General features: G+C 41.9%; 2 protein-coding genes across 3 annotated transcripts in view; both read right to left on the reverse strand.

The window, feature by feature from the left end:
• Positions 1–1735: 1735 nt before the first annotated feature.
• On the reverse strand, positions 1736–13394 carry LOC124043591 (voltage-dependent calcium channel gamma-4 subunit-like). 2 transcript variants are annotated; one of them, XM_046362334.1, is made up of 6 exons: positions 13267–13394; positions 9632–9927; positions 8919–9146; positions 5564–5647; positions 4842–4982; positions 1736–4247 (listed from the first exon to the last, which is right to left on the reverse strand). In XM_046362334.1, the coding sequence occupies exons 2-6, from the start codon at positions 9660–9662 to the stop codon at positions 3430–3432; spliced, it is 1302 nt and encodes a 433-aa protein (XP_046218290.1). In that variant the 5' UTR covers positions 9663–9927; positions 13267–13394; the 3' UTR covers positions 1736–3429. The 2 variants fall into 2 exon arrangements, with proteins under 2 accessions (XP_046218290.1, XP_046218291.1); XM_046362335.1 differs by lacking the exon at positions 13267–13394 and adding an exon at positions 10051–10116.
• Positions 13395–16232: 2838 nt separating this feature from the next.
• The window catches only part of LOC124043601 (voltage-dependent calcium channel gamma-7 subunit-like), a 34362-nt gene continuing 29539 nt past the window's right edge, over positions 16233–21055 (reverse strand). Inside the window, exon 6 of the mRNA XM_046362361.1 lies at positions 16233–20121. Within this exon, the coding sequence (XP_046218317.1) occupies positions 19651–20121 (471 nt within the window). The 3' untranslated portion in view covers positions 16233–19650. The remainder of the gene's footprint in view (positions 20122–21055) is intronic.

Genomic DNA, 21055 nt, shown 5'->3' on the forward strand with positions numbered 1-21055 from the left:
CCCATCGCCAACATTGTCCAATTCAAACAACCCCCACCACCACCACCACCACCAACACCTCCCCAACCACCACCTCAGCCCACCCTTCCCACAAGCTTTTATTTCATTTTACTTGCTGAAGTCAGTCCAGTCTGCTCCTCATGTAGACCTATCATGTGTCTCTATAAATGCCACACGCACTGTCACTCATGTCTCACCCCGCCTCTGGTGGCTGCTGCTGTGGGACGAGGTCCAGACGATTGGTGGTGGAGTCTGTGCTGTGTTAACCTCTACCCTCGTTCTCCCCCTCCTGACCTGGCCAACTTCGCATGCAGCCCTGAAACACAAATCAACCATCGCTAGACACCTGACACTCGGCCCAAGCTGTATATATAGAAGTTCGTTTTCAAATGAAGCCGTTGCTCTCTTCTGAAAGAGTATGTGTGTGTGTGGGGGGGGGGGGGTTGGAGGAGGGGATCCGGTGGTGGGAGTGCTTCTCTGAAATCCTGTTGTTGACGTGTGTGTGTGTGTGTCTGTGTGTGCGTGCGTGACGGTGTGGGTATGTGAAGTGTGTGTGTGTCTGATCGTTTACAATGCATTTGCTTGCAAGTGTGTATAGCCTGTATATGCTTGAATCCGGGTGTGTGTGATGGCGATCGTGGGTGTTACGACCTTATGTGTGTGTCAGCCAGGATCAAGAGGTAATAAGAAGGACTGGCTTCTCTTGACGTTACCAAAATAGAGGAGGCCCGGCCACCTCGTAACTCACCTTGTTATGATGGTAGTACTGAACCAGCAGGGTTTACAGGTCTCCTGTCCATGTCACCGGTCCCTCTTCCTCCTGGGGTGCTTTCTGGGGACGAGGGGCACGTTGACATTTGTCACACTATCGTGCCAACCCAACCCAATATATTTTATTTTCCACATTCTCCTTCATAGCAAGGTTCCAGTAACTATGATTGATGCGTAACCAGACCAGCACAGTACAGAGTGGATATCTGAGAGCGAGAGACCCACAGAGACTGCACCACCAGGGTCGTGTTCAGGTGGGAGAAAACATTTTGAAACAGGGAGATATTACCTGACCTTGTCCAATAAAAAAAATGTTATAATGTTTTGCTAAAGTGTACCCTACTGAACACAACCCAGGGCTCCCCAGAGAGGAAGGACTAATTAAACTCCCCAACTAAATCACACATTAACTGTGCACTCCATGCTCTTGAACAAATAGAGCATCCCTCTCCCTCCCTAGCTTCCTTCCTCCTCCAAAGTCATTACTTTAATGAGATTAAAACAGTCACTTTTCCCCTGGGCAGATCGTCTTCATCATTTCCATCCCAAGAGTGAAGAGATTCAGCGTTATTCAATTATTATTAATTAACTGCCTTTGTAGTCATGTGTTAAGGAATTCTGCTGCTTTCCTGGGCCTGGATCTCTCTTAGCCCAGCTTTCATCTCTGTGACCTCTGACCTCTGATCCGATACCGACTGGACAATCAAGGTCCCCTGTTGAGGTATTGACGAGACATTACACTCTAAAATCATGTTTTTCAGATGTTTTCTGTTACCTCAAAAGTGGTCTTCTGTTCAGATGAGTCCATGTCCCAGGTTTTGTATCTCCAGCTACAGTATATGAATGGAAAAGATGAGCACCATGTAATTACCAGGTATGCGGTAGAAAACATTTTGACATTCATTTGTTATATTACCATCTTGGTTATATGTTAAATAACACACTCCACACAACCCATTTTCATATATAAGTTTATTGAATGTATTTTTTGTAGTTCTTTTTGAGGCTCAGAATTTTGTATTGCTTAAACATCACAAATGTCCTTAGTTTGACTCATGTGCAGTAGAGTAGAAATATCATGTACCATGAAGAGATTGTTGTCTTCTTCACTTACAGGATCACAGGATCACAGCCCGCTAAACCCCAAAGTAGGCTCTTTAAAGCAGCTTAACTGGTTTTGCCTCAGGACCCGGATTAAACCAGGTTGTCCCAGTCGCAACCCAATATTCGCATAATATATATAAAATGTAATCTGGAATGTATTTTTGATGCTAAAGAAATAAGTCAAATTTGCCCATATTCTTGATGAAGAGTGTTGATAAGCTCACTGGTTTGAGACCACAAAATCAACTAAATCCGCTAAATAGCCCTGCTAGCTCTATTTTGAAAATACAATGCTTGAAGAAAAATAATATTGAAGAAAAATATTTCAGAAATTCAATTGTTTAATCACTTACTACCTGGTTTTAGTCGTTTAAGTTCAGACTGTGACCCATTCGACCCCAAATTTGGGTCGCGACCCATCAGTCGAGAATCGCTGCTTTAACGAATAACATTAAGAATATATACCATCGCTAAAATAAATAGGTTCATATAAAGTCTATAATCTAATACACTTGTCATAAACAATAAAAAAACACAGATTAGGCTATGTTGGTTATATCTGTATTAACAAACAAAAAAATTGCCTTAAAAATAATAACAATAAGTATAACAATAATAATAAGTGACTATTATTATAAATAATAATAATAAAATAAATATATATTTAAAATGAAATATAAATACAATATTACACTCATATTTGCGCACATGCTTCTCGCCTGACACCATCAGATTAAGTGTGATGGAGCTAGAAATCAAGGAACATTTTCAACTTTAAAGAAATACAAGAATAAAAAATCATAGTTCAAATGTACAAATTTACCCTGCATTTACGATTACGAGAATAGAAACAACAGCAATGTGATAATATTCAAGAAGTTACAATCTTTACACTCTTGTAACCTGGCTATGATAATCAAGCACTCGGAATGATAAGACAACCCAAAGTTTACCACTATAGACATATTGTGCATTTCAAAATGAATATATACTCAATAATATTGTTAATAATACATTTGATATTCTAGTCAGTGGAATAGATGTATTCATAGTAGTCAAAAACAGACTGAGATGGAGTGATAGGGCAAGGAATGGCCAACTATTCTCTTTCAGTTATCTTACATATTCCTACAGACCTATTTGGTAACACTTTACAGAAGCCCTGTCATACAGTCCTCGAAATATCAGTGTCATAAGCAGTCATAAACACGAATACATTAGGTAGTCAAATACTAGTATGTCGCATACAGCAAGTATGTGCAAGCTACCTATGCAAGCTAACTACAGAACTTAGGCCACCGTATGAGCCGTCATGACCGTGTTAAGGCAGTTGTCATGAATTTACACTAGTTGTCGTGACTGCTTATAAAATCCGCAAAGTCATTGTTATGTATGGCAGCGAACAGTAGGCTTTACCAGTAGTGAACTGGAAAGCGTTACTTGTTAAGTCATTGTTATGGCAGCGAAAGGTAGGTTGTGCGACAGGGATTTACTGTAAAGCGTTACCGCCATTTTGCCCTCCACCTCCGTGGCTCTTGCTCCTATCTCCGAGGCTCACACTGGCGTGGTTCTCCTGTTCAGCGTGTCCGAGTCGGTGTCCCTGTTCCGTTTGCCCCCCAGGCGGTCCAGGGTGCCCATGCCCCTCTCTCTCTCCATGGTGCCAGTGGGCAGAGGTGGCTGCTGGGGGTTAGGACCGGAGGACGACAAGGTATTCAGGGGCGCAATGGCAGTGGCTCCGACGGCGGAATTCTGGCCCGCCGCAGAGAGGTTGGACTTGGAGAGAGAAGGCAGCGTGCCGCTCATCATCACCCCCACTTCCTCTTTGGGGAAGTAGTTGTGCAGCTGGTAGAGGGAGGCCCGGTCCACGGTGCCGTAGAGGGGGGGTCCCCCGCCACCAAGACTCCCCATCTTGGAGTCCCGGGTCAGGGTATACATGGAGATATCGCCCCCTAATCCTCCACCAGCATGGTGCGGGTTTGGCAGGGTGGCAACGGAGAAAGGCGGGGCAGACGGCGGTAATGCAAAACTCTTGGCGCCTGTGGGTGAGGTGTCGCAGGGGGAGCGTGGCGGGTCGGAAGAGTGCGAGCTGGAGTGGGAGCGCCGGCGAAAGCGGTAGCTAGGCAGGCGGAGCATGGCGTGCGTAGTGCTCTTCAAGAGTTCGGTGCGAGAGCGGCAGCGCAGCTCCTTGTTCTTCTCGATGTAGATGTTGACAGCCAGGACACCCACCATCTCAGCCAGGATGAAGGAGAGGCCTCCAAAGTAGAAGGACCAGCCGTACGAGTAATGCCACTTCTTGTCCTCATCCTTCTTGGGCGAGATGTCGCTCAGTGCCGCAGAGATGTACACGATCACACCGATGATGTTGCTCAGGCCTGGGGGAAAGAGAGGAAGTGAAATGTTATAATATAATAATAATAATATTATAATATAAATATGCCATTAATTTTCTCTGAGCTTTTCCATTGGGGGGTGGGGGAGCCATCTCAACTTGATTACTTCTCTTGTGTAATGTCTCATTGACCCATATCTCCACTCAGGAGGTAATTTATCCCATAATACTAAATAAACTATCTTTATCCCTACTGCTGTGTTGTGCCTCCTTGACCTGAGTCTCCACTCAACGGATGATGTATTTGGGAAATCTAAGCCACAACCAATATCATTAACATGAAATTATGAGGAGGGGAAAACAACACAAAGGGGAATATCATGGATGGATGAAAGGATGAGGAACTTCCTTGATAATAACACTATTTACAAGTTAAAAAGGAGAATTAGTTCAGAGACCATTGAGAACATTTAAGGCCGAGTAGGGCTATTGCATTCCATCTGAACAAGAGGCAAATAAATATGGGACACCACCATGATTTTAACTCCAGGACTAGGCTTCAACTGTGTCTGGGAAACCCTCCCCATGTGTACTGAGTAATAGAGAAACAGTCAAGACCAAGACACCAGCGCCTTACCAGCAGCCACAAACAGGATGCCTCCTCCTAGGATGATGTTCCTCTTGCTCTTGTAGAAGCTGCTGGATGCAACACACATCGCTCCCATCAGGAGGAGTATAGCACTCAGGATGGGGAAGATACTGGAGGCTCGGACCACACCTGCAGACGGATGGGGGTGAAATTGTCCTTATTTGCTGATCTAAGGTCAGTTTTATGTTGACAGTGTTTGGTGGTTATAGTTATCATTTGGGGATCCTAGATATGTGCCTATGGGTATCTTCTACCTGGAGCTCTGCTTAGATATTACTTCCTATCCTCTGATAATATTGGAAGCGACGGCAACCTTTGGTGTCATAACCTGCTGAGCATAGCAAAAATATATTAAAGATGAATGATTAAAGCTGAAGTTGTGAAGGTGACATTTCAAGCTGCATATGTGACTTTGTCACCATCTGGAGTAAAGTAATGTGCTACAATAAGCATGTACAGTATTCTGTAACACCTTACATAAATGAATAAATCTATCCTACATTCTAATTCCAACCAATGTTCTGGTTTGATTGGAATATCCTATTGCTTTGTCATAATTCCCTCTGTTAAATGATAGATACTCACTGAGTTAGCTTACTCATAACCCTGCACCTGGGCATTCACTGCTGCTGTTTCCCAGGTTTTTCTTTTCAATTCGACATCACATCTCTCTAGTGACATCCTCCCACTGCCCACGTCCTCTTACTCACGTAGGAGATACTCTGCTGCATCCTGATCATAGTCTGCATCGTCCGGGAAATGATTGATCTGAGAACACACTCCTCTCTTCAGCCCTGAGAGAGAGAGAGAGAGAGAGAGAGAGAGAGAGAGAGAGAGAGAGAGAGAGAGAGAGAGAGAGAGACAGAGAGAGAGAGAGAGAGAGAGAGAGAGAGAGAGAGAGAGAGAGAGAGAGAGAGAGACAGAGAGAGACAGAGACAGACAGACAGACAGACAGACAGACAGACAGACAGACAGACAGACAGACAGACAGACAGACAGACAGACAGACAGACAGACAGACAGACAGACAGACAGACAGACAGAGACAGACAGACAGACAGGCAGTGAGACAGACAGACGGACAGAAAGATGGACAGGGAGACAGAGACAGAGAGAGAGATACAGAAAGATTGGAGAGAGGATAGGGAGTATTAGAGAGAGAATCAGATATCTGGGGCTTGGTGTTTGGACATATTAAGTATTCATTTGAATCCCTTTCCAAGTCGGTTAAAATAGCTCAAACACAATGTATTTTTCATGACAGTCATATGAACTCCCCCGGGGGTACTCAGAAGAAAACAACAGACTAAATCAACAAAAACGTTCTATAATAATCAAGGAGCCATAATCAGTGGTTTCAGTATGTTGAGCAGACACCACAAATATGATATAAAATGGCTGTGTTGTTGTCCTCTTTTGTTGAAGCTGTCTACCGCAAATGGAGAACCACTCCATCAGACTATCACCACTGACTCATTGCTCATAATTGCCCTTTTTGACATTCGCTAGTCTCACATAGCCATACCTCCACAATCACGTCATTGTCAAGCCTGGTTCTCGATGAGGCTAGTTTCTCGCAGACTGCAATAGGTTAGATAAGCAGCTCTTGAAATGAGCCTTCTCCTACTGACTGTCTGCCACTGCCCACTGGATGTCCTCTGAATCAGTGGAGGCTACTTAGGGGAGGACAAATCATAGTAATGGCGTGGTCTCAAACACATGAAAACTATGTCTTTGATACCATTCCATTCACCCCATTCCGTCCATTATTATGAGTCATCCTCCCATCAGCAGCCTCCACTGCTCTGAATGCACTCATCCAGATCTCACTGTGTCGGACTCCTGCTCGTCGAACATCTCATTCCAAAATCATAGATATTAATATGGAGTTGGTCCCCCCCCTTTGCTGTTATAACAGCCTCTACTCTTCTGGAAAGGCTTTCCACTAGATTTTGGAAAATTGCTAGGGGGACTTGCTTCCATTCAGCCACGAGCATTAGTTATGTCGGGCACTGATGTTGGGTGATTAGGCCTGGCTCACAGTCGGCGTTCCAATTCATCCAAAAGGTGTTAGATGTGGTTGAGGTCAGGGCTCTGTGGAGGCCAGTCAAGTTCTTCCACACCGATCTCAACAAACCATTTCTGTATGGACCTCGCTTTGTGCATGAGGGAATTGTCATACTGAAACAGGAAAGGGCCTTCCCTGTTGCCACAAAGTAGGAAGCACAGAATCGTCTAGAATATCACTGTATGCTGTACCCTTAAGATTTCACTTCACTGGAACTAAGGGGCCTAGCCCAAAACATGAAAAACAGCCCCGGACCATTATTCCTCCTCCACCAAACTTTACAGTTGGCACTACGCATTGGGGCAGGTAGCGTTCTCCTGTCATCCGCCAAACCCAGATTCATCCCAGATTCATCCCAGATTCATCCGTCAACTGCCAGATGGTGAAGCGTGATTCATCACTCCAGAAAACGTTTCCACTGCTCAAGAGTCCAATGGCGGCAAGCTTTACACCACTCCAGCCGACGCTTGGCATTGCGATCTTAGGCTTTTTTTGCGGCTGCTCGGCCATGGAAACCCATTTCATGAAGCTACTGACGAACAGTTCTTGTGCTGACTTTCTTCCAGAAGCAGTTTGGAACTCAGTGGTGAGTGTTGCAACAGAGGACAGACAATTTTTATACAATACGCGCTACAGCACTTGGCGGTTCTGTTCTGTGAGCTTATGTGGCCTACCAATTCGCGGCTGAGCCGTTGTTGCTCCTAGACATTTCCACTTCCCAACAACAGCACTTACAGTTGAGCAGCTCTAGCAGGGCATAAATCTGATGAAATTACTTGTTGGATAAGAGGCATCCTATGACGGTGCCACTGTGAAAGCCACTGAGCCCTTTAGTAAAGTCATTCTACTGACAATGTTCGTCTATGGAGATTTCACGGCTGTGTGCACGATTTTATACACCTGTCAGTAACGGCTGTGGCTGAAATAGACAAATCCACTAATTTCAAGGGGTGTCCACATATTTTTGTATATATAGTGTATCTCACTGAAGAAAGCATCATAGCGAGCGAAATCAATTCATACATTGTTCCCCTGGCCTGAGAGGATGAAAGTTCAATATTTAACTAGATGTAGAAGGCGAATGTTAACAATATACTGAACAAAAATATAAATGCAACAGGCAACAATTTAAAAGACTTTACTGAATTACAGTTCATATAAGGAGATCAGTCAATTGAAATTAATTGATTAGGCCCTAATCAATGGAATTCACATTATTGGGAATGTTGTTCACAGATACCTTAAAAAAAAGCACCGTGGATCAGAAAACCAGTCAGTATCTGGTGTGACCACCATTTGCCTCATGCAGCGCGACACATCTCCTTTGCATTGAGTTGATCAGGCTGTTGATTGTGGCCTGTGCGAAGTTGCTGGATATTGGTGGGAACTGGAACACGCTGTCGTCCATCCAGAGCATCTCAAACATTCTCAATGGGTGACACGTCTGGTGAGTATGCAGGCCATGGAAGAACTGGGACATTTTCAACTTGTGTACAGATCCTTGTGACATGGGGCCTTGCATTATCATGCTGAAACATGAAGTGATGGTGGCAGATGAATGGCACGACGCCATACACCTGGTCTGCGGTTGTGAAGCCGGTTGGACGTACTGCCAAATTCTCTAAAATGACGTTGGAGGCGTCATATGGTGGAGAAATTAACATTACATTCTAGTGGACATTCCTGCAGTCAGCATGCTAATTGCACTCTCCATCAAAACTTGAGGCATATGTGGCATTGTGCCGTGTGACAAAACTGCACATTTTAGATTGGCTTCAGAGACGTCAGATCCACACACACACACACACACACACACACACACACACACACACACACACACACACACACACACACACACACACACACACACACACACACACACACACACACACACACACACACACACACACACACACACCAAAACTCTGGAAATACACTGGACCCCCATCACCCCTCCCCCTCCACACCTCCCCACACACGTCTAGTCCTCCCCTTACCCTCCAGACAGCAGATCCTCCAGAGGCCAGAGTGTGTGAGGGCTCCAGGGTCTTTCTTGTCCTTGTTGTTGGGGTCGTCCTGGGAGGAGTTGGCCGTGCTGTTGCAGATGAAGGCCCGTGCGTACAGCCAGTAGTCCGTCCCAATGGCCACCGCCATCAGGGAAAAGGCTGCAAACGCCCCCAAAGTGGTGAGGACAACCTGGATCCCCTTCTCCCACCACACCATGACTGGGCCGGAGAGAGAGAAAAGGAGGAGAGGGAAGGAGGAGAGAGCGGGATGGAGAAAGAGAAGGAGAGTTGGTGAAATAGTAAGGACGCCTGGAAGCTAGAAATCAAGAGCATTGTCTTGAATGGTGTGGATTTGTTGGTTGTTTCCAAGGTAACAACCGATAAAACAAAATGTACCCGATATTGAGCTGTATGTCAAAAAACGTGTGTCTCGCTTTCATTTAATTTCAATAGGACTTTATTAATCCCAGAGGGCCAATTACAAAAACGCATTGTCAGTGCTTTGTCTTTCTGATGACTTTTAATTGTTTTAATACAAAAGCACATTTCGAAAAAGGGCAAAAAGACTTAGTCTAGTCTAGTTACAGAATAATGACTTGGGTAAATCATATTGTTGTCTTTTGAATCCAGGCATCTGTTAAGTGTGTATTTTCTTAAGTGTGTGTGTGTGTTTGTGCGTGTGTTTCTAGTGAAATGTGTGTTACCTTGGGGCATGCCTCTGCCTTTTGCCTCCATGTCTGCAGCTTGCTGTTCCTCGTCAGTGAAGAGTGCGCCTTCAGTGTCCCCTCTGTCCAAGCGCCATCCATCGACCGCTCTCCCGCTCTCGTTTCCTCTCTTCTCTCTCGTTCCCCTGTGTGTGTGTCTCTCTCTCTCTCTGCTTCCGTGTTCTTCCTCTTTCACACTCTGGTTCGTCTGTATGTGAGCGTGGATCCGCAACTCACGGTTCCGTCCCTCTTCTCAGTGGGTGGTCATGGCACTGGCAGGCATCTCAGTGTTGCTCCTGTGGGGAGAAGAAGAAAAAGAAAGGATGGAATAAATTAATGTGACGTGAGAGGGAAGCCAAGTAAAATGTTCTTTCCGAACCTTACAAAAAGATAAATCATTAATAAAATTGTGTTTGTACATTCTGCGATGACAGACCAGAAAGGAAATAAGCTGATCCGTTTCCACATTTCACACAGAGAGGGATATATAAAGCAAGAGTGAACGGGAAAGAAGTGAGAGAGCGTGCTCTATCCATTGCCATGGCAACAGCGAATTCCAAAGTCTAGGACGGAACTGAACACGGCGAGGAGAAGGGAGTGAGGGGCAGTTGAAACAGCTGAGTGGATTTTGCCGACATTAAACCAAATATAAGTACCAATGCTGAAGACCTCAATATAATATATATTTTTAATAGAGTGAGTAATTGAAGGTACTAAGCTAACATATGGAATTGTTTTAAGATGGTCATATCATGGATCATTTAGATAATAGATTTTTTTAATTTTAGGACCCCTTTAGGTATCCCAAGAAAATCCCAAATTATATTTGATAAAACATTTGTTTTAAGTTTCCTGAGTGGCGCAGTGGTCAAAGGCACTGCATCTTGAGGCGTCACTACAGACCCTGGTTTGATTCCAGGCTGTATCACAACCGGCTGTGATTGGGAAAATTGGTCCAGCGTTGTCAGGGTTCGTGTTTGGCCGGGGTAGACCGTCATTGTAAATAAGAATTTGTTCTTAACTGACTAACCTAGTTAAATAAAAAAAGATACAAAATATATTGAATTTGGCCTTTACCACTACAGCCCATAGGAATACATTCATAAATGTTAAAAAGGCAGTCAAAATGTTTTGAAGTGTCGGTCTTATATATAGGAAATTTAAGAAAGCTGGTCATTTTTATTTTTTTACATATATTTAACCCCTTATTTTTGTTGCCACAAAACTACCTCCATACTTCCATTGTTTTGTATGGGTTACTTTCATACTAGTGGGGGTCATAGAGCATCGTGTTTGTGAGAGTCTCCCCTTTCAATAGTGGGGTTATATTAGTTTGTTGCTCAAACGGTTCGGACACTACAGACGTTTTTGTGAGAAGACCGATTTTCGGGATGTCTCATGGTCTGACAAACAGCGCTGTAGCTCCGCCACCTTCCACGGCAGACACGGAAGGCCGCCATAGACAGATGCGGTGAATTGAGACGCAGGCCATACAAAAGAAACGGATTTAAATCTATATTGACGGATATTGATGGGGATTTTTTAGACCCGTGCGTTAATCGACTCTGTAAACTGCACTGTTCAATTAAGGAAGTAATCAAGAACGTTCTGATGATGACAAGCTCTTCGATCAGTATCATTATTTAGTTGAGCTATCATATGCTGTGTGTGTGTGTGTGTGTGTGTGTGTGTGTGTGTGTGTGTGTGTGTGTGTGTGTGTGTGTGTGTGTGTGTGTGTGTGTGTGTGTGTGTGTGTGTGTGTGTGTGTGTGTGTGTGTGTGTGTGTGTGTGTGTGTGTGTGTGTGTGTGTGTGTGCAGCTGTGGTATCATCAACTGAAAATGTACGTACAGTATGATTAATGAGCAGCGAATACGGTTATGTTTACAATAATGACCTACAACGCAATTGTTTCTTTATGACATTCTTTGATGGATGCAGCATGCATTGAATGATTCAGTTTACTGCAGTGGGAGCATTGTAATGAGAATATAATCGACGAAAAGTTAGGTGATAGTCATCTGACAGTGGTTTATGACTCACATTTTCAAACCAAGTTTCTTTCAAAAAATAAAGTTAGTTCAATCTATACCTGAACCCACTGAAACTCGTTTGAATCATACAGATGATTTTCCTCCATGTCAAAACCAATAGAAGGTTGTTGTTTCTATAGTTGTTCCTGTATGTACTGTTTAGAAGCAAGTAACCCAGATGCACAGATATGGAGGAAATGTTGCCATCGGCAACATAAACACAGAAGATGATAAATGAAGAGATCTAGTTCAAGGACCAACCAGAACCGCATACTGAAATGCGTGAACATACAGCTATGGGGTGTATGTGGCATTCAATGGTGAGTGATTGGGGAGATTCAGTAAGAATATAACATTGTAGAGTGAACAAAAGGTATGGGCCAAAACAACAAGAGGATAACCTTGATATTAATCGCACTCAGTTGCATTTCTCCACACAGTGTGTATTCAATTTCATTAAAAACATTGTGCACACAGAGAGACACACACACATACATACAAAAGCACACACAGAGATACACACTTTCCTTATATTTGGTCTGAATCCTGAACAGTCACCTGATTTACATACTGTATTTACTGACAGTAAAGAAGATCTGTCTGGCAAAAGTTGAGGTGAGGCAAGTAGCTCTGAATACTTCATGTCTGTGCGTGCGTGCATGTGTGTTTGAAATCATAAATCAGAACCATTGCATTGATATGGCTATTGCTATCTGTGAAAAGAAATGCACAACACCCTGGTTAAGCAATTATGTCGTTATAGTCATTGGCAATTGCTGCTGAAGGGGCAAGAACATGAAGCGTCATAGAAAGCAGAAGCAAAACCATTGTATTTTTTTAAACCTTTATTTAACTAGGCAAGTCAGTTAAGAACAAATTACACTATTTCAATGACGGCCTAGGTTAACTGCCGGTTCAGGTGCATAACGACAGATTTGTACCTTGTCAGCTCCGGGATTGCGAACTTGCAACCTCTAACCACAAGGCTACCTGCTGCCCCGATTGATTAACCGATTAATGTACATGGACCAAGAAAACGAACAAGTGGAGGTCTGGATAAATGTTGAACTTCCTCTGTCTTGTTGGCTAAGATCAACATTTTGTTTATGAACACAAATACTACTTGCGACACCAGCAGAGAGAGAGAGAGAGAGAGAGACGCTAGGTTAAGAAACCTGACAAAATCCGACTTAAAATAAGATGTTGAGTTATTAACAGCTTTTGAGTAGTCTCTATTCAGTCTGAACACAGTTGATGCGCATTAGGAATATTTGAGTGCTTTGCTTACGTAAATAGTCTCACGGCTATTGATTTGGACATAGCTGTCATTGTACCAAGTAGGCTACATTTCTGTGTAAACATAAAATAAATATGTATTTTCTAAAATGAATAAACGCAATATTGTTCAAAAAACATATAGGTTGAGTATGTGCTAATACTGTTAAACATGTATACTAGGTTAATTATCTATAGTACATGGAACTGCTCTGAAAACACTTAACGTCTGCATCCCTCATTTTATCATGCAAGTATAACAGTATTCCATGCTATCCTTATTAGAATGATAAATAATTTTACGGAAATAATATTGCTCAATGTTTTACCTGTAATTGTTGAACTTCTGCAGTGGTGGACGGACTCCGCATGCGAGGCATGGGCAAGAGACGTAAGAAAGAGCCGTAGACTTTGCAAGAATAGAATGAAACGAAACGACGTCGAGGGATGTGGTGGGAGTTGGAGGGGGAGAGTGAGTGAAAAAGGTGTTTTTGAATAATAGGTCAAATCCATAGGTCAAATCACACGTTGAATTCCGTCATTGTAACAGCAATTCTAATATACATTTTTGCGTGAATTACGAGCCTATAGATGTGTGTGTTATTATGAAAATAATATATCAATGTTTATTATAAAGGGGGGTTAGATGAACGTAATGCCAGTCTCAAGTCTTAAAAAATATATAGATATATTATGCCATAGGATTAGCTATATAAAATGCATAGCCACGTTTGACAGGTGCTACTGCAACAAAGGTTTGAGAAAGAGTTTAACGGAAAAGGTTTGTATCCAATCATGTCCAAGCGCGCCAATTTTAGCAGGGAAGTCACGAGACAGCTTCGCACACCTGTGCAATCAACTTTTGACGACAGGTGTCCTCCCCATTTCCTGAAGAAATCAGCCAACAGTTTCTAATTTGATACCGAAAAACATTGAAGCCAAGAAGTACATCAACATAAGTATACTATATTATGACATCAATCACTATCGTTCACCATACAGAACATAGAATTAGGAATTAGAATACTAGAATGGCCATTAACATTCTTATGATGGTATAAAGGTCAGCCATTTTGGTCAGAGAGTTGGTCATTGCCAGTGCTGTGATAAGATATTTAGTAAAACAATTGATTTACCTGCACTGTATGTTTGTCAGGTAGCCAGGAAGTTATAATTAACTGCCAATATGCCAACATTTAATTCAAACAATGCTTTCAATCTGTATCCATGCATTGGCTGAAATCGTGATGTAGGACTTAGATATAATAGCACTCACAGCTTTCCAATATTTTGTTTTACATTTACGGTCTGATTCTACTGAACAAAAATATAAACGCAATATGTAAAGTTTTGGTCCAATGTTTCATGAGCTGAAATAAAGTATTCCAGAAATGTTTCATACGCACCCAAAAGCTTATTTCTCAAAAATGTTGTGCACAAATTTGTTTACATCCCTGTTAGTGAGCATTTCTCCTTTGCCAAGATAATCCATCCACCTGATAGGTGTGGCATATCAAGAAGCTGATTAAAAAGCATGATCATTACACAGGTTCACCTTGTGCTGGGGACAATAAAAGGCCACTCTAAAATGTGTAGTCTTGTCACACAACACAATGCCTGAGTGATCAAGAGATTCATATCTGTATTCCCAGTCATGTGAAATACCTAGATTGGGCCTAATGTATTTATTTCAATTGACTGGTTTCATATGAACTCTAACTCTTAGAAATTGTTGCATGTTGTGTTTAGAATTTTATTCAGTATTCATATATTTTAGAGGCCATTTATACAGAAAATTGGTATAAAACCTAATAATTATACGACAATATTTTATTTTGACAATAATTAAATTACACCATTTCTGATACATCGCATGTCTTACTTAGATTTTCCTGCATAAGTAAACTCATACAATTATAAAATTATGTCTATACTGCCATTCGTTCCCTGACCAATATGGCCTGGAGGGCAGGTAGTTGGCCCCCGGTGATGTGTTGTGCAGACCGCACCACCCTCTGGAGAGCCCTGTGGTGATACAGCTCGACAGGATGCTCTCAATTGTGCATCTGCAAAAGTTTGTGAGGGTTTTAGGTGACAATCTAAATCTCTACGATAAAGAATACCTGGGCTGTGTCCACTTCCACCCGGTAAGTAGCCTGTGAAGCCTGTCCTGCATGTGTCATGAAGCATCAGCTAGCAATCACGGCTAAAAATGTATACCATGTTCAAATGTAGGCTATCACCAACAGTTCATGGTATTGACTACAGCTTGTACAATGTTTGAAATAAGTTTACTGTGCAATTTGAAGTGATTTATAGCCTGTGGTTTGTCAATAAATTAAGTCAATTGAGAGATAAATTGCTGTTCATCCTGGCGTAAGTCATGTAAAACTTAATTGTGACAATACATTGAATTCATGATGTTATGCATATTCAAGTCAAAGTGACAGGTAATTAATCTAACAGTCTTTGTAGGCATTCTCATAGAATTACAATTCTATTTACACAGGCATAAAACATCATGCAAACCTGAAATACCTGTTCACTGCCAGCTTTGATAGTCTGCAATTGTATTTCCAGTATATCCAAAGGTGATTAAGTATAGGTAATGTGTATCATTTCACCGCTTAAGGCGCCCACAAGATCCACTCGAGTGTAGTCCATGTACCTGATGCTATCTGGCCAAAAATAGTATGGCAAGTCGCTGGGATTCTTTCTCCGGTGAGATAGTTTCAGCCATGCGAATTGAAGGAAAGCTGGTGGGTGCACAGTTCAAAGTTTGGATGCTGGAATTATTTTGGATGAACGTGTGAAGGTAGCCTCCTTTTTTAAGTGATTTGTTTGACAATCAAGATTAAAACATCAAGACTGGCTATGTTCATGGAACATTAAAAGGTAACACAGTTTACAGTTAATCTTTACTAGTCCGCCCCTGCACACACGCACACACACACGCACACACACGCACACAAGCAACTGATACATTTCCTATGGCCTTGAATAAGTAGAGCTTTGTATTAACACACAAAAGCAGCGGGCATTACCAAGCTATATAAAATATGTCAGTATGTCAATCTCCTGTCCTGCTATTCATTCTCTACACCAGTGTGCAAACAGGATTTCACCTCAATATAGTTTAGCCATGTTGATCTTTTCAGCTCTAAAAGTTCCTGACATCAGCGGTAGGTTCTTGCAAGGGTGTGTATGTGTGTAATTGTGTGTGTGAGATTGTGTGTGCAGTCAAAAACCGTAAAGACATCTGACCACAAACATTAAGCACACACACAGATTTACCCCTAGGATTTATTCAATAGCTGTAGAACAATGACATGTTACTCAACAACCCCAGGCATAACATTATTCATGTTCTCAAGGTATGAACAATCGCTCAGATTCATTAGTGCATTGCTTAGCAAAAAGAAAATGGCATTATTGTCATTATTACTACTAAATAGTACCATTGATTTTGTTGTAAATATGGGTAACATATTTACGCTAATAATAATAGTAAGTAACAACAATAATAATTATCATATAATATTCCTAATAATAATGAATAGTTTTGATCTCTGCTACTGTTGTTAGGCACAGTTCATTTGAATGAGCTCAAAGACAGATTCTAAGAGAGCGCCATTACAAAAAGAAGAAAGAAATCGAGAATGAGTTGAGAAACGAGGCCTGCAAAGAGAAGAGACATTACATTAATGGGGATTTGAGAAACAAACCAAGACAAATGATCAATAAAGTTCAAAAGGTAGTCATATATGAGGGGATGGAAAGCGAGAGGAGGCAGAAGTGAAGGCAATAAAAAGAAACCTAAGGAAATCAATGAACAGTTGAGGGGGGGAAGGCAAACGTGGAGAAAAAAACAGAATCTTACTTCAGCTACAGAAAACCCCAATCGTCCTCAACTTCAATAACATTCATTGGCTAGTGAAGCCATATGGCTCTCTAAAAGCAAACCTCAATTTAACAAAGTAGTTTAATGAGGAAAAACCACAGAGGATAATACTTCATTGACAAAATACAAAATAGTTTTAGCATTTGTTTTAAACATTTCTTACAGCTACCCTTGTCACCTCTTTCTCCCTCTCGCTCTCTCCCTCTTTATCTCTTTCAATGAATCAACCTTTCACACCAAATAATAATGGGCCTATAATAGGCCTATATTTTATATATAAATATATATTTACACTATAGCTTTAAAACAACTACACCAATACGCTATTCTAGCTGTTATGATAATAGAACAAGCTACAAATATTAGTTATCTTATCACTTTCTCTCCAGCAGGAGCCAGTCCTGTTCTTTGATATTGAATTCATATATTTGACTCTATAGTCTATTATAGGCTGTACATCACTGTCCTGGGTCCCAAACTAAATAATACCACCTTCCATCACATGTGTATGTGCATCTGCTACATAATGAACAATATAAATATTAAAAAACATTTGATCAAGTTATTTGATTGCAGGAAAAGATCTGGAATTCGTGAAAAACAATCACATCTTATTAGGAAAACAATTGGAATGCAATTCAATGTCTAGTGAGATTTGTTCACTATTTGTACTGCGATATTACAAGACTTTGTTATAAATCTATCCCCAAGTCAGGAATTGCTATCAGTCTTGTTCGCTACAAAAGTGTGCATGTCATGATCCAAACGTTCAACCCGGATGCAGAGCTATCAGACTCACAGCAACAGCACTAGAGGGTGGTACAGAGACCTTGGTCATGTTTTGCTCTCCTTTACATAGACGCTGTCTATGCTCTCACTGACATAGACGCTGTCTATGCTCTCACTGACATAGACGCTGTCTATGCTCTCACTGACATAGACGCTGTCTATGCTCTCACTGACATAGACGCTGTCTATGCTCTCACTGACATAGATGCTGTCTATGCTCTCACTGACATAGACGCTGTCTATGCTCTCACTGACAGACGCTGTCTTGAAATATATTTCTGTGCTTTATATCCGACCATGTTGAACTCATAGTAACCCCTTTCTTTCTTTCACATCCTCATGTATGGTTTTATAAGTTGTCGTGTTGCATTTACTGACATTATTATTATAATACAAATGTTTATAAACATAGCTAATGATAATGGCCACAATCTTTATTTTGATATTAGTAGTAGAAATAGTAGTAGTAGTAGTAATTGTAGTTATAGCAGGACTGTTGAAGCTGGTGTGTGTGTGTGTGTGTGTGTGTGTGTGTGTGTGTGTGTGTGTGTGTGTGTGTGTGTGTGTGTGTGTGTGTGTGTGTGTGTGTGTGTGTGTGTGTGTGTGTGTGTGTGTGTGTGTGTGTGTGTGTGTGTGTGTGTGTGTTACATTTACTATAAGTATACCAATACACATAGAATAGAATGTAAACATGTAGTACAGTGGGTAGGCTACATAGGCAGCATGTATTATATAAACCCAGTCACAGTCAGAAGGAGAAAAGTAAACATTTCAAAACAAACACAGTCTTTACTTCATCAATCTACTCCATAGCTAAATGGGAAGCTCTTCTGGTAACTATAAAGAGAAGATACGCTACTGGTAATCAGCCATGTGCTACAGAATATGAACACTCAAGCTAATTAGCAATCAAAGGAAGATCCTAAGTCTCGCGGGATCTGCAAATATGCTCTCATTCTTGGTAGTAAAATTTTTTATATATTTTTTTTATATTCTCAGTCGTAAATATTTATAAATGATGGAAAGTTATGGATTTTCTTTGTTACCATGACATTTTAGTCAAAAACATAACAACAAAAATTCAAGTGTTTTTATGGATTCCAAAACGGATGCTGAAGCCTGCGACCTGGACATGTATAGTAGAAGAATGCTAGAGGAGAATCTGATATGTTATAATATGTACAGTTTGAGTCACAGAACCATCTTGAATGATCTTCAGAAGTCTATGGGAACATTCATCCAACAATGCCTCTCAAATGGGGTTCTGTAGCTCAGTTGGTAGAGCATGGCGCTTGTAACGCCAGGGTAGTGGGTTCGATCCCCGGGACCACCCATACGTAGAATGTATGCACACATGACTGTAAGTCGCTTTGGATAAAAGCGTCTGCTAAATGGCATATATTATTATATTATTATTAAATACAAACAATACAATTAATACAATGATAGACCTAATCATACAGTAATACACATCTCATGAAAGACAAACATGGTTCATTTTTCAACATTTGTTTTCCCAGCACTTAAAGAAAAATGTCTATACAGTTTAAGTATAAATCTCTATGCATATACAATGTGTCCTTGATTCTAGTGTGTGTTAGTGCTTGAAATGCATCTAATGCGTATTCTTCTGAAACAGCAGCACTCTTTTTTTACAGCCCCCCATACCTCTCCTCCCTCTTTTTCTTATTGTGTAAATAATTATCATATCCCCCCCCTCTCCCTCTCTCGTTTCCTCCCTCTCTCTGAAAGTTTGCTAAAATGTCTGTCTTCATCTGAGGCACAGCACACATTTTAAATCATCCTCCGCCCACCTCGTTCATTCCCTTCTTTCTCTTGATCTCCTAAATCTCCTTCTCTCATCCTCGCTTCCATCTCTCCTCCCACACTCTTCATGCGTGCATCTGTGTGTTTGGGTGTGTGTATGTGCGTGTGTGTTTGCATCTGTCTCTGTGTGTTGCGAGTACAACAGAGCCAACCCTCACTCTGTCTACCCCCCTCCCTCATCCCTCACTCCCCCCTTCTAGCATGGCGAGGCACTCATGCGCATGTGTTGGTGGTAGCGGGGAGGGGGCTGGGCAGAGGGGGGCATGGCCATGGGCATGGACTGGGGAGGAGGCCCGCTGGGGTGAGAGGACATGGTGTGGTGGCTGGAGTGGAGGGGGTGGGAGGACATGGTGTGGTGGGGGTAGGAGGAGGAGGACTGCTGGTAGCTGGCGCCCGAGGAGGGGCCAGAGGACGGGGCCTGCTGCTGTTGCTGGGAGCTGCCCTTGGGCGGCGGGGGCGTCTGGTTCAGCTGGATGGAGATGTCACTGGAGACCTCAGACGCGCTGCGGCCCCTCTGCGGAGGAGGCCACGACTCGGGGTGAAGGTACTGGCCGCTGTAGTCGCTGCACTCGGACAGGCGGGGGCGGTAGAGGGACGGGTGGGGCCGGTACATCTCCTCCTCGGCGTAGCGCTTCATGAATAGGTACACTGACATCACCCCGGCACCCTGGGAGAGAGCAGCGCAAGCACACTATGAGATACCGTGGCTCATATTACTACATGACATGAAACACCATCACAAAGAAGTGATGTGACACATTTGGCCGTCATACATCAGGCACACTATGAACCACAGCAAAAAGAAGCCTAAATAAAAAAATATAGAGTATATAAAAATGACATACAGTATTGGACTATGAAACACAACAAACACTGGAACATTTAAAGGTCCAATGCAGCCGTTTTTATCTCAATATCAAATCATGTCTGGGTAACGATGAAGTACCTTACTGTAACTGTTTTCAATTAAAGTAGAAATAGTGGTAGTAGTAATTGTATAGCACAGTGATTATTTTCAATTAAAATGGTCAAGAAGAAACAAAAATAGCTTTTTAGCAAAGAGTCATTTCTCATTCAAGGATTTTCTTAGGACTGTCTGGGAGTGGTCTGAGTTGGGAAGGGAATTCTGAAAACTAGCTGCTATTGGCAGAGAGATTTGAAATTAATGGTCTATAAACTCCAAAACAGGCAGACCTTTCTAGCAGTCTTTTCAAACAGCTCTTACACTAAAAGTGCATTATAATAATTTTCACAACTTCACAGTATGGAAGAATATATATAAAACACAGGTACATCACGTATTTGACTGCACTGCGCCTTTAATAACAACGCAATACAACAGGATGTAATGTAGCATCCTGAAAGAGCAACACAATGTTTTGAATGAACATAAATACTAAACATTTTTATAACATTACATGCGTGAGTTATTTTCAACTGTGGAATATGTCTTTATGATGCTCAAACCGCTCCTCTGTGTAATAACTCGTTATCAAAAATGCAATGTTGCGCCAAACAGCAGACACAAACATTTACATCCTCATCCACTATTCATCACTGACATCTTAGTACAACATCCTTGAAACTTGAGCACGTCAACG

The sequence above is a fragment of the Oncorhynchus gorbuscha genome, linkage group LG09 (assembly GCF_021184085.1).
Source record: "Oncorhynchus gorbuscha isolate QuinsamMale2020 ecotype Even-year linkage group LG09, OgorEven_v1.0, whole genome shotgun sequence".
NCBI classification, from domain to species: Eukaryota; Metazoa; Chordata; class Actinopteri; order Salmoniformes; family Salmonidae; genus Oncorhynchus; species Oncorhynchus gorbuscha.

What these genes read in the sequence shown, in the direction of transcription:
- LOC124043591 (XM_046362334.1), bottom strand. Translation starts at nt 9,662, where the DNA reads ATGGAGGCAAAAGGCAGAGGCATGCCCCAAG. An exon ending in GAGGATCTGCTGTCTGGAGG is followed by an intron (nt 5,648 to 8,918) that starts GTAAGGGGAGGA and finishes TCTCTCTCTCAG; the next exon opens with GGCTGAAGAGAGGAGTGTGT. An exon ending in TGCAGCAGAGTATCTCCTAC is followed by an intron (nt 4,983 to 5,563) that starts GTGAGTAAGAGG and finishes ATCCGTCTGCAG; the next exon opens with GTGTGGTCCGAGCCTCCAGT.